General features: G+C 43.2%; 1 protein-coding gene across 1 annotated transcript in view; it reads right to left on the bottom strand.

Annotated features, from left to right (window-relative positions):
• Nucleotides 1-9,958: 9,958 nt before the first annotated feature.
• ELP2 (elongator acetyltransferase complex subunit 2) overlaps nt 9,959-13,127 on the bottom strand; it is a 127,156-nt gene continuing 123,987 nt past the window's right edge. The window contains exon 22 of the mRNA XM_006021510.3: nt 9,959-10,295. Coding sequence (XP_006021572.1) covers nt 10,139-10,295 — 157 coding nt within the window. The 3' untranslated portion in view covers nt 9,959-10,138. The remainder of the gene's footprint in view (nt 10,296-13,127) is intronic.

Raw genomic sequence — 13,127 nt, 5'->3', positions numbered from 1 at the left:
CTGAAAAATCCCACTGAAGCAGTTAAGATGGTATAGGTGTAAAGAGGGGAAATGCGATTTCTCTCTCTCAAAACAATCATGTAGCAATGGAATAGTTGCATGCATTGTCTAACTTGAGTAAGAGCCCTCCTAAAGATCTGCTTTAAGCCCAAAATCTTGTTCATCTAAAATTAATGTATTTAGCCTAATGTCATCTAGGGCAAACATTTAACTAGGAAAGGAAGCACTGGTTGTCCTGAGTGGGTAAAAACAATCCACAATGGGGACTGCAAGAACAGAAGCAGTCAGGAACAGCAAGATTGCATGATGAACAGGGTGGGATACTTTGGACTCATCTCAACATAGGGACACAGATTGGAGCTGAAGGAAGACAAACATACATGAAACCCTTCTTTGCCCAATGCACATCTCCAATAAGAGCAGCCTATCCCACCAGAAAATGTCCAGGCAGGCCGATCATTAGTGGCATTGTTACACAGAGGAGCTGACCAGAAAAGCCCTTGTTTCCATACAGTGCTCTAATTGCTGGTGAAAGCCTGGATATAATCTTGAGTGTCTGATATAATCTTGCATTTATTAAAGAACAAGAAGCAAGAGCTGCTTCAAAGCTCAACCTTCTCTTGTTCCTTCCCTAGCACCTGGGCAGAGAACATACAAGTCTTGTTCTCAGTAGATGCATCTACATGTGCATTAATGACATTTTCCTAATTCACATTAAATTTAGTACTCCAGTGTGAGGTACAAAATTAATGTACATTAGGCTGCCCTAATGCACAGTAGTGCAAGTGCACACTTTTGGGGTGACACTTAATGCACAGTAGCCTATTTTACTGCGCCTTAGCATAATAGCATGGGTTTTTACATGACACTTGAATATGCAGTAAAATAGACTGCTTCACATTAAAGTGCACATATAGGTGCACCCAGTAGGCAAATTACCTCCAGCAACTCCAGCTACAGCGTTGCTCTTAAATTGGGTCACATTCACATCCAGTTACTTTTGGTTTGGGTTTCAGAATAAGCCCCAAAATCCAAAGTCAGATTTATTCAACACCACTAGCTTTATGCCAGATTTTGACAGAATCATACAAATTTAGATGAACAGCTTTCTAGAAAGAGATGTGGTTGACCAACAACATGTTATTGGGCTCCATATTGCTTACTGATAGAGGAGAGAAGTCCACGACAATGTGTTTTGCAGGACAAACTAGAATACTGTAGCCTTACCTTCTGTCCTTCAGATCAATTGTTTTAAAAAAAATCTGGAAACCCCTATAGTGACCTGTTTGCCTTGCTGACTGCACTTGGCATGGTCAGCCAAGAAGGGCTCGGTGCCTTTATGGTATGTACTGCTGCCCATGCTCTTTTCCTCTCTTGCTGAATTCACTGGATGGGGAGAGTGGCAAGGGGAGGGAGGTGAAGGGTGAGCAGGTAGTGCAGTTGTATTTACTATACATATCTACAATATTTTGTTAAACTCACCTACAATAACTATTGGTTATCTTCACAACAGACAAAATCATGTAACAATGTAACAAAATAAAGGAAAATTTCAGAGTTTTCCATTTTCTTTAAAAAAATAACTAGGGTTAACACTTATTCTTCCTTCCCTTAAATATATTTTAAAAATTGAATTTCTGATGTGATTTTCAACAAGTAATTTAGGAACGTGGAGGATGGTGCACAGAGGATAATGGCATGTAGCTGGAAGACTGAACTAATCTGGGCAGCTTCATGCTCACCCCAATAAAACAGAGAAAGAGCAGTTTCTGCTTTGGAAAGTAGCGTGGTATTCCTAGAAGGTGCTTATCACAGAGGCATTTATTCAAACTCTATCTATAGCCAGTAACTTTCTTTGTATTGCATTAGTTATTATATTTGATGTTTCATCTTTACATCACAGAAGTGATATTCCCTTTTTATGTTTTCTTATACTGACATCTAATGGTCCTTCAGACAGAAAGAAATAAAACAATTTTTCAGTACAATTAATATAGCTGAATATGAATAGAATTCCTTCCATATTCTTCTGAAAAGTTGAAATACACAGAATTATCAATTCATAAGTTTGTTTTAAAAGGATCCATTGATGATATACGCTGTAACTTTTAAATTACTTTAATCATTGCACCACTTCTAGTGTATAATTCAGAGCAGCCTGTCATGGGATCTAATTCTGTAAATATGCATGTGTTTAATTCTGTTACCATTTGTAGCATACACATTAGTGTTTGAAGAACTGGGGCATAACACAGTTGCACAACACACTATACAAGTTGGATGATTAACTGAGGTAGTCTTATATTAAAGGAAGCAATAACATTATATGCTTGGACTTAGATTTGGTCTCTTAGCAGTAAATTTGCATGGAGATGGTATCTTGTATAGACTTCACTGCAATTACAACCCTTATCTTGTTTCACCTAATTAAAATGGCAAACATTATATGCTAACTAATAAATTTCAGCAATAATGACCAATGGGGAAGGGATTTCCTGGAAGTTAATAATTGACTAAAGGAAGTTAAACCCCAGACATATTGCCATTTTCAGCTATAAAAATATTTTAAGTAGCAAAAAAATCAACATTTTTTTGATGCACTGAAAAGCTCCATGCTCTCTGCTGGTACAGTACCTAATAAAAAAAACACATTTCATTTTTACATTTTTATTACCTTTATAATATTATTGCGGTATATTCTATTTAACACAAACCAGCAAATTTCTTGTAAAGCTATAAATGCTTCAAAGGGTGTTAATATCCTGCAACCACATAGCAGATTTCTTCCGGAATGAGTCCAAGGAACTCAAGCTGCAACAAAAACAGCAATGTTGAGGCTACAGGAAGGCAGCACACACAGCAGTTGTGCAAGGGGAAATCTGGCCGGCCAGACTGTGGTAAAGTCCAACATCCACAATTTTCCATGACCGCTTTAATGTCCATATAAAGAAAGCAGGACCCTCAACCTGGGTACTATTAGCATGTTGTAGCTGATGCCACTTTTCCTAGTCAGACTAGCTGGGAAAGGGGCTCTTCAACTGAAAGTTCTACGCACACAAAACAAGGGCCTGCAGCAGCAAGAGGGAAATACATGGGCATACAGAAGTACAGCATAGTCCTGGAGATCCACCCAATGTCAAACCAAAGAAAGAAGTATGAAATCAAGCATCCAAAGCTCCAGCATTCTGTAAAGGAAGGACTGTGGATGTAGAGCAACCATGACAAGACTCCTTACAATAGACTGCACTGCCTGGAGCAAAAGAAGTTTGAATTTGACAGAATAAGGTGTGTAGGAGGGGAAAAAAATGAAGCTCCCTCACCTCAAATTATTTATTGGATGTCAGTAATTTCTGGCCAAACATTTTTTGCAGAGTAAAGGCAAGGAAATAAAGCAAGGAAATAATGTGCTGCATCTCCAGCATATGGTTTTATATCAAGACTGATATATCTCAAAGCAGTTACAAAGTAGTGGTGCTCCTTTAGGATCATAAGAAAGTAGGGCTGGAAGGGACCTCATGAGGTCATCTAGTCCATCCCCTGCTCCAGGCAGGATCAGCCCTGACTACACCATTCCAGTCAAGTGTTTGTCTATTCTGCTCTTAATCATTTCCAGGGATGGAGATTCCCCAAACTCTCTAGTTAGGTTGTTCCAAAGCTCACAGTGAGAAAGTTCCTCCTAATCTCCAACCTAAATTTACTCTACAGCAGTTTTTGGCCATTATTCCTAGTCCTGTCCCCCATGAACAAAGAGAATAGTCTAAATTAGTTTTTTAAATGTGTATTTAAAGGAAAATGATTAGGGTATTTATTGATAGGCTGGACAAAGAAACATGTTTAAAAAGAGAGGTATGAATGGAGAGAGGCACACTGAGTGAGAAAATGTTCCCATGGTACAGGGCAGCAGGATACACAGACAGTATCACAGGTAAGTGGAAAACTTGACAGTATGAAAGGGGAAAGGACAGCACAGATGAAAGAAAAATCTGTCATCTACTTCACTATAAATAATAAAATAGTAACTGTACATTTTTCCTTGCAGGCTTACCTGAAATACTTTGGAGTCCTACAAACAAAAATGAAAAATTGAAAAAAACCTCAATAGGTGTGATCCATCTATGAAAAGGAAGAAAGATGGGGCTTTGTTTCAAAAATATTTAAAAAACCAGGGAGATATTTGTGATACCCAAGACAACAGTAATGTATAGTGGAAAATACACTCCACATCTGACAAAATACATTGGACTTTTGAGAGGATGGTGCAAAAAAAAGTTCCTAGAACACTTTTCAAAGAATTCAGAACTATAGAAAAAAAAATTTAGGGGTGGCTTAACCCCATAGGGTATCTGTAAGAGGGAGTCAGAGGCTCCCCATTACTTTAAAGGGAAAACCAGCAGCAGTTACCCAAATGGAGGGAAACACTGTCTTGATGATAAGCTGGCTGTAGAGGAATAGGCAGCCAAGGGTCAGAGACTATGAATGCCTATTGCAGAGCTGGCTGCTCTACAATAGTACAATAGGGCAGAGACCTGCTTGAGGGCTAGAAGGGGTATTGCCACAGCAGCTAGACCAGCATACCATTAGAATGAGAAAGAGGCAGCTGTGCCAGGGCTAACAAGGTACCTGACCAGAAGTGGGCAGGGCTTAAGAAACAAACCCAGAGCCTGAGCCAGAGCAGACAGTTTGGACTTGCAAGCTGCAGGGGGAAAAGCAATGCAGCAAGCTGGCTGTGGCTGAGCTAATGCCTGGCATCCTGCTATACTTGGAACTTCAAGTAAGGAGCTGAGAACTTGCAGGGGGCTAGGGCCCAGGAGGAGAAAGGTTCTGGTATACAGCCAGTGGGCTTAGAGTTTTGTTACAGCCAGGGGGCTTACATTGTGGTTTGCAGTTATAACAGCAGTCTACGTTGAGACTATCGGGGTGGAGGAGATCCCACCAAGGCCCTAACAGGGCACAGATCAGGGAACCCCAGTACCCACAGCAAGGTGGAAACAGGACCAGAGTAGGCGAGACAAAGGCTAGAGCCCAGATGCCAGGTGCAGCACAGTGCCCTTGGGCTGGAAGGCCCGAAGAGAGCAAAGGGGGAGAGGTCATAGAAGGCTGAAGCCCCAATAAGGGAGAATGATTGAACAGCAACTTCTGCAAGGTATTTGTATGACTACAGGGGAGGTCAGAGGCCACGAATAGCCGATAAAGGCAATAGGTGTTCTGGAGGTACAGATGGGCAAGGAGGGCCTCTCTCTCATGAAGACAGGATTGGGCTAGTAGGGTCTGAGAGAGATCTGCTCTCCAGGTCTAGGACTCACTCTATGATCCTTCGGCAGTCTCCTTTTTAAAATCAACTGAGTACATCAAGGCATGGCAGGAAAAGACAAAAGGAGGGTACACTAGAACCAGAGCAGGGCAAGACCTGTTCAGCCACTAAGGTGTCAAGCTACAGTACCTAATAGTGATCTCTTCTGAGGTCAGTAAGTTGCACAGATTGCCACTTAATGCTGTACTTAAAATGGATCCAGTTACTTTTTATCTGGTATTAGACATAATTTCCTGGTTTGCTGCACATAGGTACCAGTTTTGTCTGTTTTATTAAACATGCCATTCTGAAAGGGGACAGTTGGCTTACTGAAAAGATAACTGACATCTTACAAGTCCCTTTAACAACTCAATATATAATTTAGTGGAACTGGAGGAGGGACTAACATCCATATGGGTGGAGGGTAGCTGGGTGACCTTAACAAGACCTAATTAGAAGGTAAAGAAACAAAAGTTACTCATCAGTAACTGAAGTTCTTTGAGGTGTATTTCACTCCCTCCCTCAGCTTATGGCTGGAAACTTTTACCTTAACAGAATCTGCATTGTATGCTCCAGCACAGCCCTGCAACATTCCTCCCATCCCTATATTCTTCTCAGTTTCCTCTACCACAGAATCCTGACTTTGAGGAAGAGGGGAAGGTTGTCAGGGTTTGCATGCATGTGTGTAAAGCTTTAAGAAATTCAGTTATTGGTAAATAATTCCCTTCTCTCCGTTATGTAGGCGTCCTCACATGGAGTCATATGTAGGTAACTGCAAAGCAGGGCCCACAATACCTAGACGTGAGTCTCAGACTCCCTCCAGCAAAAAAAGCAAACAAAACTAACAGTTCTACCACCAACAAAAATAGATTACCACCCCACCAAAAGCATTATGGAGGCCTCTTGGAATCATGTAGCATGTAGTATGGGCTGAACTCCATGTTGTTGCCATCTAAACATCTTCTATAAAGAACAGAGGTCTCCTGGGACCGGGGGAATGTGCTAGGACCATACCTTCAAAGATTAATATACTGATCCAGTTGGAAAATGAACAAGTATTCCCTTGCTACCACACAGGACGACAACGGGTCAATAGAGTGAGATGAAATTGGGTAGACATATCCTGTGAAGATAGGGAAAAGTGCAACCCTGAATGATTTTAACAGTGGGTGAACTCTGTAAGACTGCTACAACCAGCCATGGCCACCATGACCAGGTATGAAAAAGGGGATAAGCACACTGACCAACTGTTCCCAGTGCATGCTCAAAGTATAGTGCTGAGTCTGAATACTCCCTCAAAGACTGAAAGGACAATGACCTCACAAGCTGGAAAGAAGGAATAGGTCCATAGCTCTTTCAGTGCTGGAATGGAAGCTAAAGGAGGCTGTGTGGAAGGACCCTGAGGAGAAAGACTGGACACAGCATTGCAAGTGAAAATGGGAGCAGTGCTGAAATCGGGAAGACCTGTGCCCACTGACATTGGTGCAAAGGCATTGAATATCTTAAAGTGAAATAGATATAGCATGTATGAGGAACAGTCTGCACCGCACTGTTCAATCTTGATGCTGACTTTGAAAAGGATCTTTTATGTAAGGATGTACGAAAAGTTTCCAACATAGCAATCATTCCAGGATTTGCAGGGGTTAAACAGACCTGGGGGTCCAACGTGCTGTGCTCTACAATCTCTCTTAGAATTCCTGTCTGGACAGGCATATTTGGAGACAGGAGACAAGGCTGAGGAAGAGCCCTGAATCTCCCCTAGATTCTTATACAGAAGCAGAATGGTCAGTACTGCCTCCCTGCAGATTCAGATCTGGGCTTTTACTGACATGGAAGATTCTGGAGGGTGAGAGAGGAATCTGAGAAGGCAGCAATTTGCTTTTATTCCACACTTGTAAGTAGAGTGATGGGTGCCAAACGATGCAGTGCAGAGCTACTTAAAGTGAGCCTGAAGCAGGAATCAATCCCCTATAATGGGGGGATGTTCCTGAAGTCTGATGGACTTATGCACCCCAGACAAAGAGAGACAGAAAGAGAAATAAAAGCATATGCAGAGGGTTCCAGAAAGGATTCAAAATAGTAATGCCTCATGGCTATAATGTGGCCTCTTCCCTATTACTGAAAGGGGGAGGGAGGCCAGGACTTATAACAGACTTATAATGACAAAGGGGGCATTAAATAAAATGGCCACCCACCAGGGGTGAACGTAGAGGGTCAGGTAACCCAAGAAGAGGCTCATACGCCCAGGGCCCAGCCCAGAAGAGGCAGTCTGGGTGTAGGAACTGCAGAAGGCAGAGCTCCAGGGAAGAGCCAGTCCAGGCTGCCTACAAAGGGAAGAATCTGTGCCTCAGCAGGGTGGAAGAAATCCTGCACCTCAAGCAGCAAGAGGTAAGTACCTGGAGCCCCTGTATTGGGACTACTGTGGGGTGAGATTAACCCCTGTTGTGAAGGAGCTTTGTAAGAATGTGCACGACCAAGTACTTGAAGAACTGAGAGTTCCTATGAAACAGAATTATTCAAAGAATGAGAAGCTGCCGATGTGCTCAAAAGGTTGGATCTGCTTTTCTCTCTGACCTCAAAAGAAGCTTGCCCAGAAGTCTTTTTTAACACTTCACTATATAATTAGTCCAAGAGAAGATATTACCAAAGAAACCTTGCTTCTCACATGTTCCTTAGACCAGCCTGGCTACAAACACTATGACCACAGTACAACGTGCTCAAAGGAGTAGGGTATTTAACATAGAATAGAAATAGAGTGGAGACAATAAAAAATTATATATAAAATTAAATACTAGAAGTTTGCAGAGAAAAGACAGTCTGCAAGAGAACAAGAAAGAAAAAGAAACAAAAACTGGTCAACAGGATAAAACAGCAGAGCTCAACATTTTTTGCCTGGCAGGCTGGAGAGGTAGTGCCCAGTGGGCAGGCACAGCAAAACTCCATCCAGCAGCCATGCGGAGGGAAGGGGGCATGGCCCGGCACCAACCCAACCAAACGGGCCTTGGGAATTTGACAGTGCGGGAGGGTGGGGGTATTAATTGCCACTGTTCCTTGCCAGTGAATTTCCTGACCTGTTGGGGGACCCATGGGCTATATGTCATTGCTCCATGGGCCAGAGCTGGAGCACCACACTAGGTTAAAAGAAACAAAGCCATTTCAACAAATACCTCATTTATCTGGTATGAGAGAGAAAATACGTTCGTTAATAAAGAGTGAAATGAGAAAATGACTAAAATATCTAAGCAGTAACCAGATTTCAAAAAAAAATCTTAAGTAAGAAAAAAGATAAAGAGTTGAACAGGCTGACTTAAGCAGGAAAACTAGATGTGTGGAAGTTTGGCTTTTCAGTGACCTAAGCAGAGATATATAACTATCTACAAATATCTGGAAGGTCAATAGGAAAAAACTCAAAAAACTTCCTAAGTAAAAAACTGGCAAGTACGTCTTAAAATACAGAATAAGACACAAGCTAGAGTTCTACAGAAAGAACAGACAGCTAAAAAAGAGTTTAATTGTGTCAGAATACCCCAAACAAATTGGAGCAACACTTTAAACTACATGGAATCTAGCAACATAACTGGAATATAGTGGGAAAGTCCTAAAGGTTCAATGGAATGGAGATTTCAAACCAGTAGTCATGGTCCTGCAGTATCTGTAAAGGCAAAAATGTAAATGAAGCATATGGTCACTTCTACCAGTAGTAAGAATACAGGATAGAACAAGTAATTGTAGCAGATTCTGAAAATAACTGGGCCATGCTACTTTCTCATGAAATGCAAGAAAGTGATTATCATACTTCCCAAACTAGTAACCACCTTTCTTCAACTGTGGTACCCTTTGTTTGACATTGTCATGGGGCATATGTCCAGAAGGAGAAAATAGGTCTGGGTGGCAGTGATTTGGGAAGAAGACAGCCATCAGAACTTGCTAAGTAGTTAAGTGATGCACAGAAAAGTACTATGTACTACCGTATTTGAGCTTACAGTTGTTGCTTTACAGAGTGAAAACTAGGGGAATGTATTGCTAATATTAAGTTTTTGATTTATCAGAAAAAAGAGGTTCTTTGTAAACCAATAATATAAGAGTTTGTGTTTTGCTGGCCACTAATGCATCAAAAAGGGAAAAAAAATCAAGGAATTTGTATCATCACTCACAAAAGCTGTCTAAAATAAGTAAAGTCATTATTCCAATGCTTTTTCCACTTGAAGGACAGACACCACATTAACAGGAAAGAGGGAGGAAGGGAGTGGCAAAGAAAGACCGCTTCATAGGAATGGGAATCCTCCACTATATCCAGCTGTGCCTATACACTATCCACAGTGAAACACCATTTTGAATTAAGAGAATAAGAGTGTGGCTTTGCCTAAGAGAGGAAGAAAGGGTACTGGTGGGCTTTAGTTTCTACATCCTTACAAACAACCAACATGATGGGCCAGAACCTCAGCTCATATGAACTGGCACATTAACACTAACTCACACCAACTGCGAGCTGATCCAGTGTTGCAACACAAATGCAACAGAGCAGAATTAAGGGTATGTACTTATCCTTGCCTTTAATGGGAAAGCATAACCAGGTAACCTTATCATTGACAGCAAAATGGATCTGTACTAACTGCATATCTGAAATGTCTCTCAAGCCTCCTGGAACAACAGCACAAGAATAAACACATAACATTTCAAGATGCCATTGGCTGTTACTCAAGATGTTTTAATAAATTAGATCAATACAATTGTCAGGCATTCCTGTTTTTGCAATAGAAAATGAACATTTAAGAGTCAACTGGTAAAAAACAAACATGACATACAGAGCTGCAAATTAATTTTATTTGTCTGTGTCAGCTAACTCAGCTAAAGAGCATATCTGTTAATATTGAATATCTTTACAAAGTGATCAGCTCCACAACTTGCAAGCTGCAACCATTCACTGCTGTTCTGGTCATCATGCCCAGCTCTGCCCCCACAATTTCTCCAGCGTAGCCGTTTGAGAGCAAGAGTGTGACTCTGGCTGCAAGAAAGATCGAAGAAAGTGAAAGAAGAATGCATACAGAAACTGCAAAACGGCAAATTCAGCTGGAACTCTGAGTATAAACATCATCATTTACCTAATTAGCACACTCCTTTCAGTGTTACCAACTGAGAAAAATTGACTTGTCACAACCTGCATTCCAGAATTACCTAGACTACTAACAACACTATTGACATTTTATCCTCTCATTCATCGATACTTTAAATTGCTAACCACTGATTTTGAGTTTTACCACATTAGTTTCAGGTCAAATATCTCAATTACTGGAACAGGACACTGCTGAGTAAAAGCTAGGAAAAAAAAAAAATCAGTGTTACTTCAGTTGGTGAATCTTTAAAGTAAACATGGGCTAAAATCACAAAGTTCATCCATCTTTTACGGTCTGTGTAGGAGGGACAAGCCTAGTACAATGTACTGAGTACCTCCCTAATTTCTAGTTACAAAACTAGAAACAGTGTAGTTCAATTAGATGCAGTACCATGTAAAATAAGACAACCTTCTATAGGAGAGATCAGTCCAAGTTAATCATGGTCAGACCCCTCTGATAAAGGGCAAGGTATAATCCTGTTATCTTGAGTAAGTTTTCTTTTATCCTCCAAACAGGATATAACGTGTATCAGCTCAAAACCGAGAACACCAAGATGACCACAAGATATTTAATTGTAACTAGTGGGATTCAAAATTTGTTTTCCTTCTGCACTTGAACAGAAAAAGATTTTTTAACAGCTTTATAAAAAAATGAAAGAGTAAGAGAATCATTCAGAAAGCCTTGCTAGCCCAGTGACTGGGGTCTTGGGGTCTTGGTGTAGAATGCAGGAGACCCAGGCCACATCCAGTTGAGTGCAGCCATGCAGTAGTGGCGCTGCAGACAAGACTGAAGCACCACATACTGCATGTTCAGCTGTTCTCCATGCTGCCAGGGAGCAGCGCAGGGTTGTGGGGTTTTGTTGACCCCTGGATATCCAGGGGTGAAAAAAAACCCATGCAAAAAAAAATGCAGAGCAGCGCACATTGGGTGCAGCGCATGCCAGTCAAAACCAGAGCCTGGTGGACTGGAGCCATACTCCAGCTGCCAGCCAGGCTCTGAGCAGCAGGATCACTGCTGCTGCAGCTCCAGAAGGATCCCAGGTAAGGCTGCTGAGGCCAGCCCAGTGCTGGCCCCAGCCTCCCCTACCCCACCTAGGGTAACCTGCCACACGCCAGAGGGCACATGACACAGGCAATCCCTGGGGACAACTAGCAGAAGCACAAGGTGTCCTGCTGCTAGTTATCCCTGAGGAACCAAACATCCATGCTCGTGTGGATGAGGCACTAGACTCTAAATTCAGGGGTGGGCAAACTTTTAGTCCCATGGACCACTTACAGAGTATTGGTGAGCTGTTGCGGGGTGGGTCAGCACTCCTCCCTCCTTCCCTCAACAGCTCACCAAAACTACCTAAGCGGCTCTGCTCTGCGTGTGGCGAGGTGGCTGGGAAGCAGCATCTGGGAACGGGATGGGCAGGCAGGGCTGGGGTCACAGGGCCGTAGCCTGGAGCAGAGCCATGATCCATACCCTGCACACCCCTGCGATGGCTGCCAGCTAAGCAGGTAGGAAACCCGCAAGGGAATGCAGGGAGCGAATCACAACTCTGCCCTGGGCTCTGGCCCAGTGCTGTCACCACCCAGAGATCCCAGTGATGCTGGGTTCTCAATGGAAACCAGCCAGAACCTGTGTGGGCAGGTGGATGGGATGGGGATGCATACGGGTGAGGAATGGCATCTGGGAGCAGGACAGGTGGGCAAGACCAAGTCTGGGATCTTGGGGAGGTAACAGAGTAGTGTTAGGGACCAGGTCAGAGCCATGATCTGCTCCCTGCATGCTCCTGCCCACAGAACTGGCACCCATTGCAGGGATGTGTGGGGAGCAGATCTCAGCTCTGCCCCAAGTTGTCACTGCCCCATGATCATGGCCCTGCCTGCCCATCCTGTTCCGGATGCCACTCCCTGTCAGCAACTGGCCCCATCCCATCCTCGAGCTGTGCGCCCTGCCCTCACAAGTCGCACCCCTGGCAGTGGGTGCAGGACAGACAGGCCAGAGTGCCAGAAGGAGCTGGATGGGCTAGAAGGACGGGCTGGAAGGAGCTGCTGCCAGGAAGTCTGGACACCATGCTGCTCTGGCCCTACTATGCACCTGGGGGTGGTGGGATTGGCCGCACACACCACAGCCTGGGCTGCCCCCTGCATCTGGGCCAGGAGGGACTGAGGGACCTGCCACAGGCCAGATAAAATCCCTTGGTCAGCCAGATTCAGCCCATGAACCATATTTTGCCCACCCCTGCTCTAGTTCCCATTTTGCCCGATTCATACCTGAATGTCTCATTTTGCATCACTCCAAAGCAGGCAAGTAAAAGGACTTGGACCTTCCACTATATCCAGCTACAGAGGGCTGAATCCAACCATAGTAATAATAAAAAACTAGGTGCCTACAAACTTAACTTGTATGCATGTGGGCTTCAGCATGGAACCCAAAGCCCAGAGGTAGGCTCAGAGACTCTCTGTACAGTGTGTAGGGAGAGCTAGGCACTTCAAAGAATAATGAAAAATATCTACAGGCTGAGCAGGAAGCCTTAAATTCCATCCAGTATCCAGGTGCATGAGTTAGGCTTCATGGAGGCATCTCTGTTCATGTGGGATCTGGAGGATAGAGTCATCTCCTGAGGGGTGAAACCCAAACTCTTGCATGCTCAGCAGACCACCTTCAAAAACTTAAGAAGGATCTACATAAAGCCTGGCCTAATATAGCAGTTAGGACAATCTCTTCAAAAGTGGGAG

This window comes from Alligator sinensis, unplaced genomic scaffold, assembly GCF_000455745.1.
Source record: "Alligator sinensis unplaced genomic scaffold, ASM45574v1 scaffold386_1, whole genome shotgun sequence".
Classification (NCBI taxonomy): domain Eukaryota; kingdom Metazoa; phylum Chordata; order Crocodylia; family Alligatoridae; genus Alligator; species Alligator sinensis.
Note: the sequence above shows the minus strand (reverse complement) of the source record. Positions and strands in the feature narration are given on the sequence as shown.